The following is a 13660-nucleotide window of genomic DNA, read 5'->3' as shown; positions in this document are numbered from 1 at the left end:
GCAAAGGGGGCAGCCAGCCTGCACTGAGCTCTCTGCAAACAGCCAGACAGCCTGGCAGAATATAGAAATGATTTTGTAATGGCAGGGTGCTCAACTCAAGGTATTCTGGTAAGTCACCTATCAGACACATGAACTGCCATACAAAAAACCCTAACAAATAAAAGCCTTAAAAGCCAAATGACTCCCCAAACCTACAAATTCATCTCTCAGCAGCAAGCTCATACAACAGAGGGAGCAGAACACCGAGTTCATTACCCTGGGTCCTGTTTCAGTATCCATATTCTGCTCTTGTCTAACTGCCAGCATTTTGCCACCTTGCTCTGCTCTGGTTTTTTCACTGCTGGTTTTGGGAGGTTTTGTGTTTGGGGGAGGGGTTTCAGTTTGTCTTGTTTAGACATGTATTTTAAGTCTCACTGGAAAGACTTGACATTTTTCCTGCTTCTATTTTTCAGTATTATCTCAGCAGCTCTTTAGAAAATTGCCCTCCTTCAGCACACAACAACATTTAAAAGTACGGGGAGGAGAGGAGGCAGCTGCAGACACCTGCAGCCCTGAAAGAGAGATGCCTTCATCAGCCTCCCAGAAAACAACAGGGATAACATTTCACAGACACAGGACATTCTCTGATTAACTGTTATCAAAACAGTCTATTAGCTAAGCATGTAAAACTTGCACTAGGTAAAAACAACCGCTGCACATGTAAGAAAAACCATAATGCAGAATATTTTAAACATGTTGATTAGAGGTTCTAAATGAAGCTCAAATTATTTTTTTTTTCTTTAGACTAGCTTTATCTTCTTAATTAGCAACTCTTAAGTTACTGTAACATACAAGTAACTAAATCCCCCTACTGGCACAACCTCTGTGCCAGGAGCTTTCTTTACAGCCACCTTTATTTTGTAATTGCAAATATACAAATAATTTGCAACTCCAGGGGCAGTGTGGAATAGGGAAAGTCAGCTCCTCAGCACACACACAGGATTTCGGGAAATTGTTTGTGAAACAGAGATGGCACAAGATGACTCCCAGGAAGGACAAACAGCAGCAGAGTGTCTGCACTGACCTGCCTGAGCGACTCCTCTGCAGGGCAGTGACCCCAGCAGAGGCTGCCGGTGACATCTGCTCCCAGATCCCACGGAACCCAGCCATCCCAATCAAATCTTCCTTCCACAGCACAGCTATTTCTACTCTGCAAATAAGTTGCCCAGAGAGGCTCACTCTCGATCTTGCAAATATCCAAAATCTAACTGGAGACAGCTCAGGACAACCAACTCCAGCTGACCCTGCTGCCAGAGGAACTGGGCTGGACCACAGAATCCCAGAATGGTTTGGGATGAAGGGACCTTAAAGCTCATCCCACCCCTGCCATGGCAGGGACACGTTCCACTGTCCCAGGCTGCTCCCAGCCCTGTCCAGCCTGGCCTTGGGCTCTGCCAGGGATGGGGCAGCCACACCCTGAGCTTGCCCTTCTCCCCAGCACCAGCTTTGCCCAGTCCCACCCCTGCAGCCTGTCCAGGTCCCTCTGCATCCACCCCTCCCTCCAGGGTGTGCCCACCCCACCCACCCTGGGATGCTGCTGAGGGCTCCACCCCGATGTCCCTGTCCCCAATGGCTCCACCCCACTGTCCCTGTCCCCAATGGCTCCATCCCACTGTCCCTGACACCAATGGCTCCATCCCAATTTCCTGTCACCAATGGCTCCACCCCAATGTCCCCATCACTGTCACCAATGGCTTCACTGCACTGTCCCTGTCCCCAATGGCTCCAGCCCACTGTCCCCAATGGCTCCAGCCCACTGTCCCCATCACTGTCCCCAATGGCTCCATCCCCCTGTCCCCAATGGCTCCATCCCCCTGTCCCCATCACTGTCCCCAATGGCTCCAGCCCCCTGTCCCCAATGGCTCCATCCCACTGTCCCCATCACTGTCCCCAATGGCTCCATCCCCCTGTCCCCATCACTGTCCCCAATGGCTCCGTCCCCCTGTCCCCATCACTGTCCCCATGCTAAACAGGACCAGAGCCAATCCCCGCCCTGGCACACCACTGCTCCCTGGGCACCACCTGGGAATCCAGCAGCTGACTGATGCTCTGAAATAACTCTGATCAACTTTTTAAAAATATAAAGTGTTCTGTTTTAATTCCACTGTCCATTCAGGCTTGAAAACAGCAAAGAAGAAAGTCTTGGTGTTTTGCTGATTTAAAATACCACGAGAGCATCGCAGCCTAAAAGTTCTCTTGCCACGGACTGGACAGAATCGAATTACATGCTTAGAATGTTACTCACTTACATGGCTATGACAAGCACATAAAAAACTAAAGACTTTAACTAAGGACTCCAAGATAGCCTCCATAGCCCTGTAAGTTTATTTAGCAATTTTAGTTCATGTCCATAGCAAATGTAATTAACACTAATTTCTGGATTATTCTAAAGTCTCTCTCCCCTAAAATCAAGGCTGATTTCCATGGTTGAGAGAGCTTCGGAGAAACTCAGAAGTTTAGTTAAATCACATCATACATAAATTTATATGTATGGAAACATTTTATCAATGAGTATGTGTGTATCTTAATTGCAAAAATCCTATATTAAATATAACTCCTGCTTTAATTTACAAGGGAGCTGAAATGTGTTATCTGATAGAATATGAAAACTCTTATCACAGGAGCCTGTGGCTGGGAACAAGAGTGAGGAAGACTAAGAACAGAAAATGCAAAATGCTGCTGAAAAACAGCCCTTGAGATTCTTTCAAAGAAAAATCAGAGCTACCTCTGCTCAAAATACTGTCATCCTACCAGAGACAGAAAGATGAGGGGGTGGCATTGCAGGGAGGCAGCACAACCTCCTGGCATGGAGCTCATTTCTGTGTCTGAGCACAGGAAACCCTCCAGTCTTGCAAGCTGTGAGATGTCTCAGGTTGAGTCTTGAACAGAATCACTGCACTGGTGATGCACAACGTGACATATTTCAGTACATTTTAGTCATGAACAGACTGGACTTACTTTTAGACCAAATTAGTAGGTAACATCTTGATTATACAAACATACTTTTCACAGCCCCTGAAGTAATTTTTCCTCTGTTTTACAGAAGGAGCTCAATCAAGAAAGAAACTCTAAAATCAATACAGGAGATGACCTCAAAATTCAAAACCTACCAACACTTTTTATGTCACACACAACTACAGCCAGTGTTAAGGGCAACTGAACCACTTAACTGAAATGGAAAAATATTTCAAAACACTTAAGACTTCACCTGATTCACTGACACAATACATCACAAAAGGCACCCAGCTCAAGGAGGAGAGTAAACTACTCGACTTGCTGGGAAAAATCTGAAGGAACATAGATGAAGTATTTTTTCAATACTTATATTCCTATAAAATACATTTCAATACTTCAGTGACTACATGCCAAATCCTTAACTTAATAGTGTCACTGGAAACCTTCAATTAATGACAATATTAATGGAGCTTTATGTAGCATAGATAATAGTGCACATGCATAATATAGCAAGATACCTCAAGTTTTACACATTAGTTGTAAAAAGCACATTAATAAGGAATAATCCAATAAAAGCTCTGTTTGTCATGGCATTACCATACTTTTTAGTGTAAGAAAAAAAGAGTCTCCTTCTTAAATAACTACTAAATGCTTGGGGTTCTAACATATTGCTGCAAGCTATAATGGTTATAACTGTTAATCCAATACACCTTTTATACAAACCCATAAACACACGAATGGAAAAATAGCACAGATGTTCATCTCTAATGCAATTTCCATTCAATTTCCTAAGTGCAGTCCCTGTGTGCAAACTAGCTTAACGTTATGTTTAGCTTGCAAATTCTTTTAATAAATAATGAATGCAATAAAACTGGTAGATCAATGGCAAGCTGAGAAATCATAAAAAAGCCTTTTGTGCTCATGCTGTTGCCGATTTCAAACTTTAATCCAGCTACAGATCAATAGTACTTTTCCTTTTTAACCCATCCCATAGATAGCAGACAGAGTAGATGTAGGTTAAATGCCAGTACCAGATATCAATTTCCAGAAACTTGATAACATCAGGCACAATTGCAATCAAACATTTTATACCTTATCATAGGAACAATATACACTGCTAAACATCACACTTTAAAGCACTGCACAGTAATAAAGGGAGCACATTAATTGGGTTTGATTCTTACTTTCTGGAGAAGTGGTATTTGTGAGTGAGTCACCAAAGGCTCTGACATAATCTATTTTAATGAGCAAAACGGGCTCAGCGGGTCAGGATGTACTGACAAGGGAATATAATCTCCCCATGTCTGCTGGTGACAATAAACTTTACACACACACACAAAACAACAGCACGGCTGCACTACCAAAAATTAAAGGCAAGCAAAGAAATTTCTGCTTTACAGCATTCGGATATTGGAACCTTCTGGGGCAGGTATCAAAGTACATTAGTTAATAGGTATCAGTGTTTCTTACAGGTTGCAGAGTGGAGGGAGAGGGGAAACCCCATTACTGAGACACTTTGGATAACCCTGCTTTACCAAGAGAGAACAAAGATCAAAAGCTTGTAGCCCCGAGGGACAGTTCTAATATCAACCAGGATAAATCTAAATCACTAAGAATCATTACTAACTAATATACTTGTGCTAGGGAATGCAGGTTTAATCAGAACATATAAAAACCTTGCCTTGGCTTACACCAAAGGAACACATCCCAGACAGCAGGAACTCTGAAGCAGCCTCATTATGTTTGGGTTTGATATTAGTACTGTGCATGTAAATAATCATTAAAATCACACATTTCCATACACCTACAGGTTTTATTACACTGATAATCACACAAAGAACTTACAAAAGCAACCAGCTGGGAACTTTCCATGTATTTTAAAGGGTTTGGAAAACTTTGTTTGTAACTTCAGAAAACTCGTAATTATCACCTCTGGAAAGGCACAAAAGAGATTCAAGATCCTACATTCAGCAAGTACAAGACCAGACCCAAAAACATAGGAACACGTTATTCTTCCAAAAGCAGGGGTCAGTAAATGTGTCCCACCTTTGATGAGAAGGGCTCAGATTCTAGAAACATTTTTAAGTTCTTTGCCCTTGTACTGGAAAACGGCCCCTGGCATGAAAGGGAGGTTCACCTCAGCAAAGTCAAATCAGAGACTTTACAGCCCAGATTTCAACACCTTTTTAATAGTAATGCTGACAAACAGCCCTTACAAAACACCAATTCCAGCCTGAAAGCAGGGAAATAAACAAGACAATTCTTTAAAACATCTCATGAGGCTTATTTAAAATATTTACTGCAAAATTACTAAGGTAGGAAGAGACCAGTTTCTCACTCCGAGGCCACTGCCATACAATAAAATTCTTTAATTCAGCGGGTTTTGCTGTGCCCCTCAGCCCCACCGAAGTTGGTTTTCCCTGCCTTTCAAAGCAGGGCACAAACAGAGGCTGCGTGTGCAGCCACAGCCCCAGCGTGAGAATAATTCCCCATCACAGAGCTGGTCCCTTCTGGAGGCATTCTGAGCATAATGCTATTGCCACACATTGATATATTGGTGAGAGAAAGGCAAATATAACAATGCTAAAGCTTAAACTCATTTGAATAAACTGTGAATTTCTATTACATATATTGTTTCCTTTATCAAATTGGAACTACTGGAGCAAGAATACCAAGAATGCCAACATAAATCTAGATCCGTTACAGCCAGTTTCTCCAATTTATTCTCAGAAGCCTTAAAGACACAAAGTTCTTCCACGTCAAGTAAAGATTAGAGAAAGGAACATTCCTGATAATTTTAAAAATGAAAATAAAAGCATCCCAGAGAGAAATCAGATTTTAAAAATGATCACACAAAATGCTATTTTATCCTCTAAAGAAAAACAAAGATGACCATGAGTGGTTTAGTAAACACTAAGGAATAAAAGCTGTGCATAGCCTACGTGGGAAACAGATCTTCATTATTCATGGCAGAGTACTTTACACTTTGTGCTATCTTTTTCTCAGAATTTAAAACCTTTCCACAAAGACACATTCCAGCCCTTTATGGTTTGTGTTCCACAGGTTCTGTCCAAGATAATGGACACCAGACTAAACTGACCCGAAATTAACAGTGATCAACAACTTCGCCAACATATCTGGCCCTACATGGGGAGTAGTAGCAGAAACATAATAAACAAGTATTTTAAATCTAACAGATGTTGAATCCAAACATAGTCAACTTTAAAAGAAAATTCTTAATGAGGTAAAAAAGGAAAAAAGAAAAGCCTTACTTCAGCCTGTAATCAATTCGGACACGATGAAATTCTATTTATAGCAATACTTTTAACATGTTCTAGTCTTATATTATTTATTCGTATCATTCCTATTACAATGAAATATTAATGTTGAGAAAGTGGTTACTCTATTAAGGAGCTATCCTATGTTTAGATTTTAATATTGATCTCCACTATTTGGGAATAATTAATCATTCTGTAAGAATCTGCATTTGCCTGCGTTATAATACGATCACAAGTTCAGCATCTTCCCCCACAATAATGCCAAGATTAAATTTATATTTTGACCTATTCCTAAAGGCAATTTAGTTATTCCAACAGAAGGGGGAAAAGGGGATACCGCCACTTTAAAAGCTTCAATCTCTTTGACATTGCTGGCAGTGTATGGGAACATTAATGCATCTGTCATGATAACAAGCTAAGAATAACATCTAGACATCAAACCGAGCAGAGAATCCATCTGAAGTGATTCATTCAGATCTGTCTCATTGATTTATTAAACACAGGGCAACATCTGCAGCCTCACAGAGCCGCTTGGCGAAATTAATGCAAGATCAATTCAAATGGAAAAAAGTGCAAAAGAGATAAATCAAAACACAATTTGCATGCAGTTCCACAATCAGGCTTATTGGGTGCAAATGCTCAATTTTCCTCCCAAAGCAAATGAGTTTAAATGTTGTTTTATCTTTGTAGAATTGTGTGATTTGAAGTGACAGTGAAGAGTTCTGCAGGTTGAAATGGTGAAAAGAAAAAAAGGAGAAGAAATGCTTGCAAAGACCTTTTGAATATGCAACAAGAATATCATTAATACCTAATTGTTTAGCTTTTTTGTCTTTGCTACAAAAACACAGTATTTTTCAGTTGTAGAAGTCTCAGTAGAAAATTACATATGTATTATGCATATACACATGCAAGAATCATACAAATACTCCATTTTGGAGGAAAAGCATGTTACCCTTCAAATGGGGAGCTCTAGTGCTATGAAGAAAGAAGGGAATTTTAATCAAGGGTTCTCCAGATTAGATATGCATCTGATGAAAATATTCAAGTATTTTAGGAGTTTTGAATAGGCACAGACTTTCAAGATACCCAAAAAGAAAGAGGGATTTTTCCAAAAGCATAACTGCACCGCTCAGAAAGTGGGAGAATTCCTTTCTCCAGCTCAAGCAGAATCCACTTTTCCAGTGATCTCTCTCCAGAGTGTCTGAAGTGAGCCTCCTCTCCAAGAAGAGAGGGAAACCGAAAAACTGATCTTTATTTAAAAATGCTAACACCTCCAAAATTCATAGATTTGGCCAAGTCTGAAAGCAAGCTAAATATCCACTTAGAGAAAGAAGTTTATGGACAATCAGATGCCCACATTTCCTACCAATATACAGGAAGCTGGGTGCAGTGCTACATGGCTGGATTGCTTTAATTATAATCTTGACATCAGTCTCCTAATAAAAGACAGAGTACTGCTGACTATAGGGTAGCTTTTAATAGTCAACATGACTAGACCCTCATTATCTCATAAAATTAAATGTCTGCATTTACTGCTTAAATTCATTTCTAAAGCCTTTTATTGTTTGTGAATAGCCGAAGTAACGCAAAATATTAGCTTAAATGGTTACTTTAAATCATAAAAAATATGCCATTCACTGAAATACTCTTTTCTGGAAAGTATTCTGACCATTCACTGAATAATCCAGACCAACACTATGCTTTTTCAGTGGCCAGTAGCATCCATCAAATACAGAACTGCGTGGAAGAGGTTGTGATCACACTCATATAATCCTAATTTTCAGGACTGACATATGTACTATCATTACTACTGTTTTAAATTTCCTTTTAAAAATACATTCTCTTTTTTTAATTAGCTAAATGTTATGCTTTACTACTAAATTTAAGCATAAATATATAATTTATGCTGAAATGTAGTAGTAAAGCATAACATATCCATAATATAAGTAATATTCTAAGGTATTGCCCATCAGGACTAGATTTTGTCAGTATGTTATACTCACTTGAGGGTGGGACCTGCAATGAAACGAGCAGTTAGTTTCATTTCACAAACCTTGCTTGCAAATTAAGAGTGCACGGTGCTGGCTAAAAACAAACATTAGGAAGATTGTGTAAATATGTGAATGACAATTTCAACAGTGCTACAGAAATACACAGGTCAGAGCTGCCGGACAGAGTAACTCCTGCTACAGAACACACACACTGAAAAACTTTCACCCACGGGTGTGTTTCTGTGAAGCTCTTACCAGCTCTGCACACAAACTCAACTAGAAAAATGCAATAGAGTAAGCAGGAGAAATAGAATTTATCTTTTTTTCAGTTATATATAATCAATGGCTTGCATCCCAATTAAAAAAAAATAACTAGAAGTGCACGCTAACATAAGAGATGCCGACTTTTACAAGTCAATTACCAGTGAAAGTAATGATACCCAGCATTTCTTACTGCTTTCACTGGCACCTCTTAAATTTACTGCAGCATTTCTACAGTATTCAAATAAATATATAAATAGCTATCAATTTTTTTTTTTTAAATATTAACTAGAAAAGCAATGTAGAGTATTCCGAGTTGAGAGCTTTATTTCCAAAAGATCACATATTTTTAAGTCTTTACTTTCAAGATACAGAACTAAAAACTGTGAGCATGTCTTTCAACAGTTCTACTGCATTTCATTTGTTTGATAACGTGCACTGCAGTGCTTCCCAGGTCACTTCACAGTAAACAAAAATAATTAAGATTACTCGTATATTTAACTATTTTTACCCAACATTCTCTCCAGTAAGTACGGACTGCTCAAGGGAAATAATAATCTGTAAATAAAATGAGGCATTAAGCATTTAATTAGCAAGACAGAATACAATTAACATTAAGTTACAATCCTTGAACAAAGTTTCAGGTGTGCTGATAACACTCCTGATGCGTTACACCTGAAACCGTGAATGCAAAACACCTGATGTGAGCAGGTTCTTCCAACCAGGGGCATCTTCATGAGGCACAAAGAAGCGAAATGTAAAGGGATTTGCTGTTCTTGAACAGGTAAAAATACGTGTTCACAGCAGGGTGGGGAGAGTTTAAGCACATTCAACACGTGTGAGCCTGAGCTGAGAGCTCTGCCTCATCCCCAGCCCTCCCAGGGCTCCGTTCCACTCTCTGCTCCTTTCAGCCCCTCCTGGAGCATCCCTTGGATCCTCACCCACAGCTCCCTTCCACTGCTCCCTGCATTTCCCATTCCCTCGTCCTATCCCTCTCGTAAGTCTTTGTCAAAGAGAAGGGGAAAAAAAGTTGGGAAATACAAGTTTTAAACATTTAACACTGCAGCATTTCGAGATTTTAAAACGCTGGTTGTACAAGAGCAGAAATCATTAGGCTGCATCATATCAGATCCTGCATGTCCCTAACAAAAAACTTTGGCACGGTCTCAGAAATTAACGAGATGTTTTTCTTTAACCATCAACTTTCATGCTAGTTGAGTCTCAGAAACATCTCACAGAAGCATTTACATATTAAATGTGCCCCTTACTAATCTAATGTATTGGAATAAAATTGATGTGAGCCTCAGACCGTACTTCCAAACCCGTCACTTAAATAAAGCAGTGGGCGTGATGTCATCGAGGTGCCTGACATTGAAACAGGCAGCGGGAGAAGGAAGGGGTTACAGAAACTGAATGGGAGCAAGGGAATAAGCACATAGTTCATATTAACAGATCTAGGAATAAAATGCATCTCTAAACTGCCACCTGTAATATAAAGTGATGTGAAACAAAGCAATCATTGCATTCAAGAATAACGCCCGGTCTGCTCCCGCTCCAGCAGCGAGGGCGGGATCAGGCCCCGCATGGCACGAAATTAAGTTATTAAAGATAAAACCCCGTTCAGTGCTAAGGGGGTCGAACCAGGGACACAAAGCCCTCAGTTACTGAACGCGGGCACGCCGCAGGTCGGGTATCGCACCCAAAGCTCGCTGAAGCGTCTGTAAAGAAAGTTTGCTGCCACAGAAAGCAGCAGCAGCAGCACGCTGACATGGAAATGTTCCTGGAGACGTCCCTCGCCAACTGCTGAACGGGGAATGGGAACTGCGGAGTGCCTGCTTCACACCCTGCCCCACGGCACCAGCGCTCCTGCCGAGCCCCGAGAGGGTTTTGTGTTTATTTAGATCATTATCATTTCTAAAGGCAGCAGCCATGAGGTCACAAACCAGGATTATAACCCCGAGTATGCAGGACCCAGCGGGGATCCGGGGGCTCGGTGACCGAAGCCGGGCAGGGCAGGGGCTGCGGCCCCTCCGGGGGCACCGGGACCCGCAGCCCCTGCCCGGGCACTCGGCTGGCACCGCCCGCGGCAGCGCCGGAGCACAGCCGCGGGTTCCAGCGGGACAAATGTAACGGGAGAAAACTTTTGGAGATTCTGGTTGGGTTTTTTTTAAGGAGTGTTTTCGGGAACTATCGGTTTTCCCTGCTTGGAGAAAAGTTTGGAGAGCGGGGCGCGGAGCCGCTCCGCTGCCCGGCGGTCCCGGCCATGGCGGGGCTGATGGAAGCAAGGAAAGTTTTCCGTGTCGGCACCGCCGCTCCCCGGCCCCGCTCAGCCCCTCGGTGCCCCCCTCCCCCGGGACCCGCGCCCCCGCCCCCGGCTGCGCTCCCCGCGGGCCGGCCGGGGGCGAGAGCGGAGCCTGCGCTCACCTCGCGTTGGTGCAGTCGTTGTACAAAGTTTCGAAGTCCTTCCTGGTGATGAGCTTGCAGCGGTTCACGCCGGGCTGGATGGCCCCCAGCCCGCGCAGGATGCGGACCTGCTCCACCGTGCACACCACGGGCGATATATCCAGCCGCTTCAGCTTGGTGTATACCGTGTGCAGCCCTCCCACCAGGTGCTTGAGGAAGAGATCAAAGACCTGCGGCAGGCAGATCAGCTCCTGCCCCTCCACGAGGAACGAGGCCACCTTCACCCCGTGCAGGTCGACCATCTTACACTCGTTGCCGCCGCCGCCGCCCGCGCCGGCCCCGCCGCCGCCGGCCGAGAGGAAAGTGTTGACGAGGCTGTTGGTGAGGCGCGGGGACTCCGCGGGGCTGGAGTACAGCGGGTCCGCCCGGAACAAACCCGCCGAGCCCCCCGCGCCGCCGCCGCTGGAAGTTGCGGCGATGACGGGCGGCGCGGACACCGCCATGGCCGGCGCGGCTCCCCGCGGCTGCCTCAGCCCCGCGCTGCGCTCCGTGCGGTGCCGCCGGACCGCCGCGCTCCCGCCGCCCGCACGCAGCGCCCAGACCCCTCCCCAGCGCCGCCGGGGGAGAGTGACGGCGCCCTCCAGCCAATGCGCCCCGCCCGCCGCCAGCGCCGCCGCCGCGAGTGGCTGCGGGCGCGGGCGGGGCGGGGCAGCGCCGGCCGCGCACCTGGGGCGGGGGGCGTGAGGGAGCGAGGGCAGCGCGCTCCGGCCCCGCAACTCGGGGCAAAGTTTTGGGGGGGACCCTGGGGATGCGAGAGGCTCCCGCTTCACGGGCTGGGAGAGCGCCCCGAGCTGTGACGGGATCCCGCGGGGCTGCCCAGGCTGCGATGGGGTCTCGGTCGCGCGAGCGCTGCCCTGCGCTCAGGGGGAAGGGAGCGGAGGGGAGGCAGCGCTGGGCCCGTTCCCATCCCTTCCCTTCCCATCCCTTCCCCGGGGAGTTGGAGCGGTCGCGGCTCCCTGGCACGTTTGGAAGTGTTTTAACACCTGTGCCCCGCCGGAGCTGGAGGCACGGGGAGAGCGGTACCGGTGCCAGGCTCTCTGGTATCCGAGACAAACGCGGAGCGGGAGCACCGAGCGCGGTGGCACCGGCCTAGCACAGGGCCCATGGCCACTGAGTCAGGCCTAAAGCGAGCCGAGACCCTCCAGAGAGGGGCACAAGCAGGACGGAGGGAGGTGTGAGAAATGTGCAAGTTTGCGGTCGCTCACACCAGGCAAAGCCCGTTCTCGGGAGCCTGGCACGCAGTTGTTTGAAACTGACAGCCTCGGTGCGGCATCAGCTGTGCCTCAGCTTCGAGGGGCTCGGCCGCTCCTCACGCACCATGAGTGCCCCGGCCTGCGAACATCCCCGCAGCCGCCACATCCTGATCATCCTCCTGATCAGCCACTCATCCAGGGCGGGTGGCACAAGAACTGCCAAGGCTCCTGCGTCCCCTCTCCCTGAACGAGAGGAGCCGAAGGATGATCAGACATCCAGCACCCCCAGGGCACGCTGGCTACATTGGTTATTTGCGTCTCACCCTCTCCCAGTGTTGTATCACACCTCTTTTCCCACCCTCTTCCCGTTTTTCCTCTGTTTCAACCTGTTTCAACCGTTTTTCCTCTGTTTCAACCTGCTTCTTTCCTGTTTGTTGCCACTGGTTTTCATTCTTTCTTTCCTTCTTTCCTAGTCCTTTAACTTTTTCACTCCCCTCCTTTTTTGTTGTTGTTTTTGGTTTTGTTTTGGTTTGTTTGTTTTTTTTAGCTTTCTCCTAAGCCATTCAATAAACAAAGCAAGCAGAAAATAATAAACAAAACTTTCCAAGTTGATGCCAAGCAAGCAACACCAACAGAGCATTTCAGCTATTTCCATGATTCCATTGCCTGTGTGGGCCATCTTCTCTTTCCTTTTGTTAGGCTTGCTTATTTAGGCACCTTCTCTGCAAAGTTTAATGTTTTTTGCATTATGAGTAATCCCATTTTAGATGAGAGAGGATGACTGTATGCTAACTAAATTGCTATATTTGTGAGCATAACTGATCTTAAATTACACTCTGGAGGAACCTCCCCTTCTCCCCATTGATTTTATGTGTTCTAAGAAGCCTGGCCACTGGTTTCAGGTCCCTAACCTCACTGACTGAAACCAAGGCAGAGTTTTTATACAATTTAGTTTAAATTAATACCTTTCAGTAAGAATTCTCATATTTTCTGAACTAGTTCATGCATCTTTTTAGGCTCAAACCTTAGACTGGAACCTCTGTGGGGCAGAGGCTCCTTACTTTGGCAAAGTACAATCAAGCCCTGAACTCATCTGAGATATTTATATACTAGAAGTTATAGAAATACGAAATAACTGACTCCAGATAGAAACTTTTGGGTGTTAATTTTCTGAACATGACTGCTATTAAAAGATTTGATAAATCAGATTCAAACACTGCCCTTTTAAAGACTTTTTTTTCCCCTTTAAGATTAATGCGACAATCAAAATCCACCGTGAGAATTCTTTTTCCTTTTTGACTTTAATGCCTTCCATAAGCTAAACATATTTCTAAATAAGACTGAATCTTCACAAGGCCAGAGGAAGCCTTGCACATCAACACCCAGCGAGCTGGAGTGGCATGAAGCAATATAAAATCATAAAGGCTGTAGTAAAAGCAGTACCCTTGAGAGGTGACTGTCCATGGAGAGAAGAACTGCT

The 13660-nt window shown here is 44.7% G+C and overlaps 1 protein-coding gene across 6 annotated transcripts in view; it reads right to left on the bottom strand.

Annotated features, from left to right (window-relative positions):
- The window catches only part of DACH2 (dachshund family transcription factor 2), a 239234-nt gene extending 227636 nt beyond the window's left edge, over positions 1-11598 (bottom strand). For 2 of the 6 annotated variants that reach the window (XM_074551312.1, XM_074551313.1), the window contains exon 1: positions 10949-11591. In XM_074551312.1, the coding sequence (XP_074407413.1) occupies positions 10949-11430 (482 nt within the window). In that variant the 5' untranslated portion in view covers positions 11431-11591. Of the gene's footprint in view, positions 1-10948 lie in introns of all 6 variants that reach the window. The other 4 variants (XM_074551314.1, XM_074551311.1, XM_074551316.1 and 1 more) reach the window with 4 other exon arrangements.
- Between the last annotated feature and the right edge of the window lie 2062 nt (positions 11599-13660).

This window comes from Zonotrichia albicollis, chromosome 14, assembly GCF_047830755.1.
Source record: "Zonotrichia albicollis isolate bZonAlb1 chromosome 14, bZonAlb1.hap1, whole genome shotgun sequence".
Lineage (NCBI taxonomy): Eukaryota > Metazoa > Chordata > Aves > Passeriformes > Passerellidae > Zonotrichia > Zonotrichia albicollis.
This window is presented reverse-complemented; position numbering and strand designations above follow the sequence as displayed.